Source organism: Boleophthalmus pectinirostris, unplaced genomic scaffold (genome assembly GCF_026225935.1).
Source record: "Boleophthalmus pectinirostris isolate CB_2022bp ecotype Guang Dong unplaced genomic scaffold, ASM2622593v1 HiC_scaffold_23, whole genome shotgun sequence".
Classification (NCBI taxonomy): domain Eukaryota; kingdom Metazoa; phylum Chordata; class Actinopteri; order Gobiiformes; family Gobiidae; genus Boleophthalmus; species Boleophthalmus pectinirostris.
The window spans coordinates 12316183-12329871 of NW_026571207.1; the positions used below are offsets into that span (position 1 = coordinate 12316183).

Here is a 13689-nt window from a genome sequence, read left to right on the forward strand (position 1 = left end):
AGCAACACACATGCTTTTCGCCCACCCATCAACACGCGTTCTCTCCCACATGTACACCACAGCCCCACCCACCACCACCACCTCTACCCAGCACCCAGCCCACCCCCCGCGGTGCCTTCACGTGCCTCCTAAAGCGCGGGAGAACACGGCGCTTACATATGTTGCGCGTCTGCCTGTCTTTGTCTGAGAAGTTGCTGGTTCGTGGCTGAGTCGACGTGAGCCCAATGGTAATAAGCAGTGGACTTTGGATAAGGGAGGGGGAGAGGGAGGGGGAACAGGAGAGGGTGGAGGAGAGGGAGTTATGTGCCGAGCAACAGTGACCTCTAGTGATTTGAGCGTGGTATTGATTGTGAATTGATTTTGGTAAAGTGAAATGAGCCAAGGGTTGTAACAATCTGATTTTTTAGAAATATTACAAAATCACAATCAGTCCCACCGATGTTTCTTTTATTTGTCAGTTTGACTACTAGGGTTGACAGAAGTATTGGAAATCAGTTACTAGTTGATACTAAAACTAGTATCAAAACTAGATACTCATTTGAGCAGCTATCGATACTAAAAAAGGCACATTGGTAAATGGTCACATATTTATTTTGTGGTTTTCCACCTTCAAGGCATTCAAAGCCCTTTACATCAGGGAACCACTCACCCATTTACACACACATTCACAACAAGACAAAAAATAACCTTTCCTGAATAATCTTGAGCACATAGATTAATGGACCACTATGAAATATACTCGGTTGACTGAGGGATCACACAGACATAAGACTAGATGGTAAAAGAAAGTACTATTATTTAATGCTGAAAATTACATTCTGTTGTCTACATAGTGTTTTTTTTATTATCATAGTGGTATCAGAATCAGTATTGGGTATCGAGTCTTTTCCTTAGTATCGAAATCGAAATTTTAATATCATGACAACATTATTGGCTATTTTAATTATTATTATTAAAATACATTTACATTCTGCTGGCTCAGTACATTTCACATTTTATGTAATTATTTATATATGTATTATGTAATAACATATATAACCTATATAATTAGTTTAATAGCATAAACTGTATTATATGTTTTCATGTTATGTTGAGATAAATGAATATATCACTATAAATATTAAAATTCAAACTTGAAAATTTTTCATGATGTTTATTTAGCCACTAAATGAAAAAATAAATAAATGCACTGAAAATGTGTAGTCACTTTAAAAATTAAAAATAAAAAGATTTTTTTTTTTTGCCCATAGAAAATACAATCCAGATTTTATTTTATTTTTTTATTTTTTTAATGGACTTACTGTTTTTACCTTTGAGACCCTCCCTGAGTGTCACACCACATTCCACTTGTTGTCTGGGAGTCCCTGACAGTCAGAAATGGCCTCCAAACATGTGACTGTTAATCCCTGCAAAAAATATGCTAATGACTCTGCTAAGCAGCAAATAAAGCATGGCTAGCCCCAATGCTAACTCTTAACGAGATGAGTAGACAGTATTAATTAGCTCACAATTAGCGCTCCCTGGTCTCTGACTAGCCACCAGCTGTTTGCTATGTACAAGATTTTTTTCCTTTTTTGGCTGCGATGTTGGCCAGAGGTAGGTTGACAGGCCTCCTTGCAGGAACAGATGGCAAATGCATGGCTTGTTGGCAATCAGCGCATTTTTAGCTAATGACTTAATTAGCTATGCAAATTGACAAATCAGTGTGGATATTGTCATTTAGTTGAAAAGCTCACCTAAATTAATTAGCGTGATTAAGGCATAGTGGGGTGTACAAGTGGTCGCCAGGGGGGAGGTTTTTTTAGGATTTCAATGCAGATAAATAAATGGCATTCATTCAGAAGAATGAGTAATAATTAGTAGAAGTGATTTGATATTTTTAGAGTGCGTTGTTGACTTCATGTGTTTGTATGTTGACATGGGGCGTGCTGTGAAAGATTAAGTGTCTTGGAGCATGGCTTTCCTATAATGCGGTGCAAATGAAAATCAACACTAAAACTGCTTATCATTCACAAAACTTAAATAAGAAAGTAAAGTACTGTACATGTAATTAAAAAGTCTGTATGCAAGTAAGATGGCTGGCTGATAAAGGTTGCTGGTGACTTTAGCTGTGTCATTGGGCAAGATACTTTACCCACCTTACGTGTATGAATAATATAACAGTGGTAGATTGCCACCGAAACTTTCAAGCAGATGAAGTTGACACATTGAACACAGTAGTGGAAATAGAGCTACGAGCCATCAGAATAGTCAATGAAATTATATGATTGAGCTACTAAATTAGTGTTAAAGAACATGAATATTCAACTGTAGATGTTGTTTTTCAATTAGGAAATTAACAATCCCAAACATGAAATGAAATGTTAACCCTATTTAAAGGTGCACTATGTAACTTTTTGATTTGGGGTCATCACTTGCTTGTTTCTATGGATATGTCATTGCTCTGACAGGAAAGTTCTAAAAATGTTTCAGCCTGGCTAACATTAAACAGCTCTACCTTTACATTTATTCAATTACAGATGGTTTTATAGCTCAAAAATACAATCTAAAATATTTACTTTGCATCAACATAAAATAATTAAGCAGAAAACTGACATCAACATAAAAAAAACCAACAAGTGAATATTTCAGTTATCTTAGTATCAGGGCAAGATAATAAATAAAAATAAGGTTGATTAGAAAAGGGACTAAAACAGCAGAGCAACACATTTGGAAATACAAGCATGCAAAGTATTGGTTAGTATGACTTGGCATGACTGTGGAGGAAACTATCATAACCATTATTTATCAGACCCATGCCCCCCCGTCCTCTCATGTATTCTCCTGTATTCCCATGTCCCAGGTCCACAGCACACAGGTATATGGCGTGTGTGATTGCAGAGGGCTTATCAGTCCCAGAGCTGTGTGCACACTGACACACATGGCCAGTCAAGCATGGGCTCCAGCTAACTGTACAGCTCTGTCCACAAGATCACCACTGCGACTGGTGGCATGGGGCTGTGTACGCAACGAAAGGTTCACTTTAAAGGTCCTATATTAAACAAAATGGATGTCTGTGTGCTTTTAGCTGTGTTATAATATTGTTACCTCATGAAAACTTCACTTAGACGGACTTTATTGAGCCACAAGGGAAATTATTTGGATAGAGTAGCTCAAACATCACAATATATCATAATAGCAAAGACAAAAATATAAATGGTCATAATAAATTATACATATTTTTTTAAAGGACCTATATTATACTATTGTCTGATCTATGTTAGACTTTTGGTACCTCATCATAAACATACCTAGAGTTGTGTTTTGTTTCATTCACACATGTTTTGAGTAATCCAAAGCTCAAAATGCTCTGTTCTCCTTGTGATGTCGTGTAATAACTACCTTTTTGTCTTTAGTTGAGTAGAGATAAGAAATTCTTGGTCTGAAATCATCCAAATCCAAAGTTTAAAAATACACACACTTCCTGTATTACCACATGACATCACAAGGTGGAAGAGAGTGTTTTCTGTCTGAGAGAAGAAGCCTAAATATACAAGGTCTGTGTGCTAAACATGTATGAATGAAACTTAACATGAGTCTGGTTATGTTTTTATGAAGAACCAACATTATCAGGAAATAGTATAATATAAGCCTTTTAAAGAAATATGTCATCTTATTCCACCCAAATGTTTTATATTAATAAAATTTGCATCTTCAAGTAACCTGAAAATACTTTGCTCCACCTTATGACCAGGGCTGGGTATCATTAAGAAGTTGCGATACATATCTCGATACAGTGAGCTTACAATTCGATACAATATATTTCAAATCGATTCAATACGGTTCAGTAAAAATAAAGGCTAAATGATGGCTGTGATACTAAAAGTCTTTGTTAAACCACTTCTTGTGCAAAGTTCATAAGAAAGACAAGCATATTAATCATCAAAACACTGAATATCTCAAATGTGTTGCCTTTCTTTCTTTCAATATATCAATATTTCAATATTTTTGCAGACTCCTACTTACAACATCATCAGGCGGTAATACAAATTTTGCTCCTCCATGTTATTAAACAACATTATACAACTTCACCAACACTCTAATTATTGTCACTGTGATACATTTCAGCTTCGAAACAGCTATGGAAATGTTCTTTCAACAATTCAATAAGTGCATCTTGAGATTTCACTGGTTCTGCTTGGTTTTTGCCTTTATGGATTTTGTAAGAATGAAAAATTTAAGTACCATAAACCATAAATCCACCTTATCCAACCAACCTATTGATCAGGATGCAAGTTTCAACATTACACCTATGAGTGTAACAAAATCCACCCAGGTTACCAGGGGTGAGGGAAGACTAAATAAGACATGAGTGAACGTTTTATGCTCACATTCCTTTACATTGCTACATCAGATAACTTGGATAATGGATAAATCACAGTCCTTCCCCGCTGTGACCTGCTGCGAAGGGCTAGTCTGATGAAACATGATGAGTATTGATTTGGGGTTGGGCTCGGCGCAGGGGGAGTCCACTGTCTGTAGGCTGCTTTTGCACACACAGGATTGGCTATAGGTTCAGCGGATTTGCAGATTTGCAGTTTGTGGAATGGTATGGCTCAGTTAAAAGTGGTACGGCACATTTTGCTTCAGTAATCGCAACAAAGTCTGGCAAGCTTGCTATTGTGTACATTGGCGTGATGTCCATTTGGAGTTTAATGAACCAGAAATAGATACACATTTTGTTGGTTTGTGAGATATTGTATTTGTTGACTCAATAACCTGCATACATTTTTTTTGCCAAAAAAGGGAAAATAATATCTAGGCTACTTAATGAAATTGTTAAAAGGGACATACCTACCTGTTATCTCCTAGATTCAGCTTTAAAAAGTTCTGAAATGTAGCATAAACATTTTCAAAGATTAAAAAAAAAAAAAAAAACACAAGTAACTACTCTTTTGAAAAGTCAATATGAAGGAAGTCACTTGACCTATTTCTATTATTATACCATTTTAGATTAATATTGTGGTTCTCAAAATATAAAATATTGAAAATTCTGTCATTTTAAAGTTCAGTTGTTGAAAATTCAGAATCATTACCTCACAGAATTGTAATAAAAAAGTACTCTCATTAGGCTGCCACAGGGGTCCCAGTATTTCTTTCTTAAAAATGTTTTTAAAATGTTTTGTTTTTTGTGTTTTGACATGTATTTTTGTACGGTTATAAAGTCTGATATTGCTGTAGCATTTCTGTTGGTTGTCATTTTGAATTCACATATGATTTTAGATGTTTCTGTGGATTAATGGAAATAAATCTTTGAACCATTCCCAAATTTGTCCAAGAAACTACACAAATATGAACTGTAAAGACGTCAGTTATGGGACTCATCTTGTAAATGTTAATAAGCATTTTGCCCCGTCTTTCAAAGGCGCTTGATTAAATACTATTCTTCTAAGGACAGAATTATGAGGAGCAGACGGCATGCATACTCATTTATGTGAAGCAACACAAACTCTAGCTGGTGTGCACATGGGGCTAGCTGCGGCTCGTTCGCTTGATATTCACATGGTGCGTTGGTCTGGAATTAGATGAAACAGATATGCATTCATTTCTTCTCTGCTGATTTCTCACTCATTTGAGCATATTAATTTCTGAATGTACCCAAGGCTAAACACAGGCAGTCCAAAAACAAGGATGAGCAGTGGGCGATGCATGCTCGTTTTCAGAACCTTGGATGTGGAGGTGGAGAAGTTATGGCTAGGTTATACAAGTGTGTGTCTCACTGCAAAAAAGAACTTCAACATCTTGCAGCTAAATTAAAACTTACATTTGTAATATCTGACATATAAATTACAAAGATTTTACAGGGAAAAAATCTTGACAATGATCGGGTTAGGACTTTATTACAACAGTGTTTCTCAACCTAAAGTGGTCCAAACTAGACCGCTTGAATAATGGATAAATGTTGCACTGTGAATTGAATCTGGATTTCAGAATTAAATCAGAAATTTAATCGCAATCTCTATTATAAAAAAATTAAAACAATTCTAAGTGCAACCCTTGTTAAATCAATATTGCTAAGGAAATAAATACAATTTTCAAAAAGTGCAATTTTTCTGAGAATTAGTACATTTTTTTTAGATTTATGTTCAAAAATTAGGATTCTGTGTGTTCTGTGTTCCAAGTGCATGTTGTAAACAACTCCAGGAGAATTAAGATTCAAGAGAAGACTAAATATGAACTGATACTAATACCAAAATCCTATGAATTTCAGAATATGTATAGTATAGGTTTAGACCACAGGTACAAGATTTTCTCTAAAATATATTGTGCAGATTTGTGTTTTGATAATTACACCAGTTAAAATAAAGCAAGATGGAGATACTTTATTGATCCCAAGGGAAATTCAAGATTTGCTGAAACAAATTTCACTTTCCTTGAGATATATTGTACAGCTGTAGTTTACAAAAGAGAAATGTTGTTTTTGTAATGCTAGCAGATAAAAACATGCACAGCCAATAAAAGTTGCGACTGGGTTCAGAGGCAAAAATTGTGCAAAGGAAGAAAGAGATCTGCATTACAGTTCTTTGAAGCTTCCAATTTTTTTTATTTTTATTTTAATGACACCACAATGTCACGTTTCAGGTCAGGTCCTTCTTCAGACATTTTTTTTGTAATGTTCACACCACATTTGCATTACATAACCTCTTTTTTTCTTTCCTCCAGGACGTGATGGTAGTGGGGGAGCCGACCTTGATGGGAGGAGAGTTTGGGGATGAGGACGAGCGTCTGATCACACGGCTGGAGAACACGCAGTACGACGCTACCAACGGTCTGGACGATGACGACGACTTCCACAGTTCGCCCGCCCTCGCCAACAACCCGCCCTGGAGCACCAAGCCCCCTAGTGGTCCGGAGGGGAAGGCAGAGAGCACAGCGCCGCAGCCCACTCAATAAAACTACACGGGGAATGGGAAAACAATGTCAACAATTCCAGAATGGGACTTTTTGGACTCTCCAGAGTGGATGTTATGGATTTATGGGATATGTGCTGCATTAAAATGATAGCTACATTAGTTGACATAACATTTATTGAATGTTTGAGAAGCAAGTAAGTAATAATAAGCGGTGTTAATTTCATCAACTAAAATATTTCATCATAGTTTTCGTCAGTGTTATATTTTTGCTGACTTAAACTAAATTAAAAACCTAAAAAGTCATATTGGCTGAAATTATGAGAAAAGGAACTAATAGAAACTAGATACAAGTTGTACTTTTCCATCCCAAACCAGACATAAACAATAAACATATGTATATACAAATGCAGTACAATCTATTCTGTATTATGAATTTAGGTGAAGATTAAATACATGACCTAAAACTATAAACATAAACGTAATTTGACTAAAGCTTGACTAAAACTAAAAAACAGTAATAATTCGCAAAGTAATTAACAATAAGAAAATTAGTGGCTGACTATTCATTCTTTCTTAACATGATCGATCCAGACTTTTTAGATAAGACCTTGAAGATTTATTTACAATATTTCTGATTTATTTTATTTTGTTTTTGTTTTTTACAATACTTTTACAATGTATACTCAACTATATATACTCAACTGGTAAGAATTACATTATTACGTTGAATGAAACAAATCATATAAATTGATACACTAATCAAAACTACTCTAACTTGTTTTTTAATCTGTATTCAAGTCATTTCAATCACTGTAGCTATCCATTTTTGCAGCGAGAACTCAAATTTTCAACTTTTCTCTGGACGTTAAGAATTTTGGGAGAAATCCAGCACAGCAATACCCACAAAGACTTGAGCGCATACCAGTGTGTGTGACAATATGTAAAAATATCAACTTTTTTTCCTCTTCAGTGGACAATGGGAGAATTAATTCAACGTTGGATCAATACTGGATTGGTTGAAGTCGTTTCGGAAGCCAGCGGGGAGAACATAGAATAACAAAAAGCAAAAACGTCCAAAATGGCAAAATTGCAACAGAAAGCAAAGAACTTTCTTCAAATGAGAGATTGTTTTGGAGGCAATTTTGTTTTTATTGCGAATCCAGTGGGTTTGTTTTCGACCGCCTCTTGCTGCTTATTTCAATTTGCAATTAAGGAGGGAAATAAAAGTCCACACAACTGCTCCGACCAACTACGGACTCCTTTTCGAATGAGCTTTTAGAGATTGTTTTACGGCGGCGCATGGTCACACGTGGTGATTTCATGCCAACCGTTTTGATTGTGTTGTAGTCTTATCGCTATTTTTCTCTTTACAAACCCCAATCATGTAGTCATTTTTGTGATCCTTGCCTTTTATTTTGCCCTTCTCAGAAAATTTGGTCCCTTTAAAAACGACCTATTCCCAAACTGATGGTAAAGCCTGCATGATTTTGTTCCGTTTGTCATATGTAATTTTCCGGAAAAAAAAAAAAAAAAAAAAATCTGAATTTTTTATAATCAGTTTGGGAACACTGTTAAAAAGGTTTGTAGCTATGTAAATATAGTGGAAAATGAACTGTCGGCTAAGAAAATGTTGGCGATATGGCAGCTGTAGTTTTGTATAGGAGTTGCATTTCTGTTGGATGGTATGGACAATAATGATATTTCTATAATAATTAGCAAATGTATTTTTTTCAGTGCGGAACCAAAGCCACAATTAATAGCCAATTTAAGTTCATGTACATTCTGTAATAATAATTTTGCCACCAAGTCCTGTCCACCCAACAGAAATGCTCGGAGATATCTGTAATTGTGTTCTTTATTCTTTCTCGATAATTTTTCCTGAGATGTTTTTGTTGTTTGAAAAAATGAGCAAAGAGGACAAACAATGGGAATCTTTTTACAATTGGACCCCGGGTATTTATTTGTGCATTTGTAAGGAAGCTAACACATTTTTAAATATGTTTGAGGCTAGTAATATTAGACACCATTTGTACATTATATAGCAGAGGTGTTCAGTGTCATATCTGATGTCTGGTATGTATGCTTTACCATTATCTGTGCCAATAAACCGTGCTTACAACTTTAATACTTGGGTTTGACAGAATCATTGTGTTCTTGGGCAAGACACTTCACTCACCTTCCTTGTGTATGTGATGTGTGAGTGACTGGTGGTTGAAGGAGCCAATGGAGCAGATTGGCAGCATCGCTTCCGTTTGTCTACACCAGGACAGCTGTGGCTTTACCATCATCGGGTGTGAAAAGAATGAAAAATGCACTGTAACATGCATTTTGTTGTCAAAAAATATATGTAGAATTAACTACTTATTAGCTTTAAGATCATTATTATCTCCTCATAGTTGCCTATTGGTGTTATCATGTAATGGCAACTGGTCTATAAACATCTCCAAAACTATTATGAGTATAGATTCAATTATTAGAGCAAACTGACAGACCATTATGCGCACGCAGAGCCTAAAACTAACCAGTATGAAACCAGATATAGCCTACAATATTTAAATTGTGCTCCATAAATAAATACCTGTCACAAAGAGGTTGTGTATCAACTCAGTAAGTCTGTATGGGTTCACCTGGTAAAGACTGTAATCACCATTAAAAGATCAGAATATAGAATGGAATAGGTCTGCAATTACAATTGTAATTTTTGCATGACAAAAACATAGAACAATGTGCACATATAAATCATTCTATGATATTGTCACCTATAGAGGCATTAGCAAAGACTTGGCCTGCTTATATAGGATTTCTGTATGTCATGTTAATGGTTGTGGGGAAAGAGCTCTGTGAAAGAGCCACACAAGTGGATGGACCTTTAGTGCCACCAAGTGGACAGACAGGAAAAGGCACTGAAAGAAAATTGCTATTTCATCGTGAAACACGGATATATTTCACAGCTGGTCAAAATTTAGAGTAAAGTAGGCCTAAATTCTTTTTTTTTTCATGTTTGACATAAAAAATAAAATAAATATTTAAGCATTAAAAAGTAACACTAGTAGTGTTTGAGACCCTATAAGCTACACAATATATGCATTGTGAGTAAAATAATTATAATACTGACACAACCAGAAAGTTTAATGATGGTATCTAATACATCATTTGAATAAAGTGACCGCAGTCCAGATCATAAACAGTACGGTCCAGACCACAGACATAATGAGAGATATCCTTCTGGATTTCCAGGCAACCAGATCATAGACTGTATGGTCCAGACCGTAGACTGTATGGTCCAGTCTTATACTAGACTTTCACACAGTCTCTGGTCCTGACGCTGATGACGTTGAGCAGCGCGCGCACGACGCACCGCGCACGGCGGCAGCTTCTAAAGTAAAGATGGCGGACATGATGAGCTCGGAGCTGTCAGAGGAGAAGGAGCCTGATGGTCGAAGGAGGAGGCACACACGGCCGTGGGATGACTCATATAAGTCCGCAGAGATGCCGCTAACTCCGGGGAACCCCGAAACTCTGGGCTTTTACGACGTTAGCCACGTTGGCGACTTGACAAGTGATCAGCAGGAGCACTCCCCAGGTAAGCCGTGGTGGGCAAGGGTACCTCTGCTGTTGACGCCTTCATCTTTTGCTAATTAATGTTTCTTTTATATATTTATCACTCCGTCTATTTTATGGTCCAAGAGTTTAGCTTTCAACTTGACCAATGTACCTAATCAAGTCTGCTACCACGTTGTGTTCATCGGCTGGAGAAGCGCAATGTTTTGTGGTGGTAAACATCTGCCAGATCTGTAACACGCCTACAATGCTAGCTCCTTTATACAAGCTAATGTACGATAATTAATATTCTGCTAACTTAAAGTTCATCTTAAAACGATTATTCTTGATCATAGTTTGAATAACCCGGAAAAGTTAAAGTGAGCCTGTGTAGATCTGTGTGTAAAAATGTCAACAAACTCTTTTCCATGTTAGACTAGAGCCAAATACTTTCTAGGCATTTTACATGGGTTACATTGCTACAACCTGTGTGACCTTAGCTACAAATTAACTATTAACTATCTCACTATTATGCAATATTTCCACTGTAAACACCAAGTAATTTTGCTCTACAGTAAACTTACATCACTGTCAAAATGTAGCCTAGTTGGAGCTAATACTGCAAATATAATGTCACCAGGTTAAAGTGCATTTGTTGACATACATTGTGGATATGGGTGAGATAAGATAACTGTTGGAAGTTACAGAATACTATTACTACAACTACTACTACTATTACTACTATTACTGCTACTTCTACTATTACTGATATTTCGACTACTGGTACTGCTACTTCAACTACTACTACTACTACTACTACTACTGTGACTGCCACTAACTTATTTTGAGCTCTAGTTCATGGTGCAGCTGTTGTGATTTTGACCCCATGTTTAGAGGACGGCTATATTTACTAACTGAAACTGAGGACATCTTAACCCCAACCCCAATTAACCCTGATGCCCCTTCTCAGCACATGCAGCACATATTTTGAGTGTCCAGTCTGTTCAGCTTTGTGTTTGGATAATGATGTTTGACAATTTACAGTTTTCTAACAAGTGAAGTGGAATAATGTTCAGGACAGTATGGGGTCATTCGTGAGTTAGAATGCAAAAGGGGGCAAAAGCTGTTGAAGTTATTAACAAGTTAGTCCTGTTAGCTGTCAATTGACTTCAATAATGGATACAGTATAAATCAAATATAGTAACAGATTATGCTTGAGTCGTCTACTGGCAGTCAGACTCCAATTAAATAGAAATTCAACAAACCCATTATTATTGATGATTATAATAAGCAAATAAAATACCACCTTAGAAAATATTGGTCTATTACTCAACATGAACTATACAAAACCAGTTTTAGTGTTTCCTCTTAATAGACACAGCGATTTAAAACAGGTCTAAACAAAATCTGAACTTGGACCAAAATGAGACTTGACTGGGATGAACCTAATCCGAGACTAAATTTGCAACAAACTTTTATCATTTTAGAACGAAAACAAACAAAAAAGAAAAAGAGACTGACACTAACAATTATCACTAACAGTTTTTTGTTTAAATTTTTTAAAGCTACAGTATGTAACTTTTAGCCAAACAAATGCATAATGCATTGGAAAATGTAGAGCAGCCTTACTTTGAGCAAGCTTGCATCACCACAAACCTGACTTTTATTTGGCCTCCTGCTTGTTTCCATGGAAATAATGTTCCTTTGGCTATAATCTTCCACAGTATATCATAAAATACATCTCTATGGAAGTAAGGTACTTTTATTTCCATGGAATCAAGCAGTTTTACCTTTTTAATAATTTCATGTTTTCCCCTTCCATCCCCTTTTATATTGAAGGAATTGTTTTAAGAGAAAGGCCCTGACTGACTGACTGTTGTCTGTGTGTTCCAGATCCATCGCTGTCACGCTTCATTTGTACAGAACTCACCAGTGGCTATTTCCTGGAGCACAATGAGGCTAAATACACAGAGCAGCGGGAGAGGGTGTATACATGCATGCGGATACCCAAAGAACTGGAGAAGGTACAGTATATAAACGGATACATCGTGTACATCGATACCACAATACAGTCTGCGATTTTGTTGTTCATTAAATGGGTGGGTGTATTCCAGATTAACCCTTATGCGGTGTACGTTTCGTGTTTACAGATTTAGTGCTCAGGGTCACAAAAGGACCCGTGACTTTCAATATTTGGTTGTTCTATTTATTTTTGGAAATTTATCTAGTTATTATGAACCTTATAAAGAGAAAAGTATATCTAAAAATTGCTAAAAACTGCATAACTTTCAGCAACAAACATTTTTTGATGTGCAAACACACGTAAGAGTATGCTAACTTTTAGTAGAAGTTCTGTTTGGAATACATTGTAAGTTTTTGCACAAATAAAAAAAAAGGACCCATCCATCACTTTAGACTTGCCTTAGGCACATATAGTGTAAGATAATTGTGAGTTTTCCTCTTGTAATGGCTCTCAAGACGAACACACTGGTGTATAGTTTAGTCATTTTTCTATTAAAAGAAAATGTCAAATTTGTGTGTTAAGATGACACTAAATAAAGCATAAGTTTTTTTCTGTAGTTATTCAGAATGTAATATGTAGTGATGTATAAACGCACACTAGGCTATTTTGATGTTTTGTAAAAGTTCAGTTTTGAAAGCATTGTGATTTGTTTAGATGGGAGCCTCACCCCAAAAATGCTGAACAAATATAATTTATTGACAGTCATGTTTATATAGGTCCATATAGTGTGCGTCCACATACGACTGCTTTGCTCTCACATAAAAAAATACTATTATCCTTTTTGGATGAAATCTTGTTTAGCACCTCAAGAACATTTGTCCAGTGTGTCATTCTTGTATTTTCATAACAAATATATTAACTGTTTTGGTTAAATATTGAATTGAATATGACCTTATTTGCATAACATAAGCCATGTGGCCTGCACATTGTTCCTACAGGTACAAAACACTTTATTTCCATGAGCAGTGCATACATTTCCATGAGCAGTGCATGCACACTTTATTTCAAAGTTCTGTTCATAAAGTTTTACATGTTACCTTTGCATAGCTTTTATTCACAATTATGGGCACATCTGAGTAGATTCAACCTAGTGATGTCACAATTACATGTTACTGTTTCCAAACAAATGATCAGACTTCATCCACTGTTTTGAAAGCACATTGTTGGATGATAGAGAGAGAATCTACTCCATCTGTAGATGGATGAGGAAGAGTACATGTGTTCATTGTAATG

At 36.0% G+C, this 13689-nt stretch overlaps 2 protein-coding genes across 5 annotated transcripts in view; both read left to right on the forward strand.

The window, feature by feature from the left end:
* ldb2a (LIM domain binding 2a) overlaps window positions 1–8705 on the forward strand; it is a 173036-nt gene extending 164331 nt beyond the window's left edge. For all 4 annotated transcript variants that reach the window (XM_020917635.2, XM_020917636.2, XM_055159519.1 and 1 more), the window contains exon 9: window positions 6703–8705. In XM_020917635.2, the coding sequence (XP_020773294.1) occupies window positions 6703–6933 (231 nt within the window). In that variant the 3' untranslated portion in view covers window positions 6934–8705. The remainder of the gene's footprint in view (window positions 1–6702) is intronic.
* Window positions 8706–10148: 1443 nt separating this feature from the next.
* Window positions 10149–13689, forward strand: part of tapt1a (transmembrane anterior posterior transformation 1a) — a 30547-nt gene continuing 27006 nt past the window's right edge. Inside the window, exons 1-2 of the mRNA XM_020917653.2 lie at window positions 10149–10476; window positions 12327–12457. Coding sequence (XP_020773312.2) covers window positions 10281–10476; window positions 12327–12457 — 327 coding nt within the window. The 5' untranslated portion in view covers window positions 10149–10280. The remainder of the gene's footprint in view (window positions 10477–12326; window positions 12458–13689) is intronic.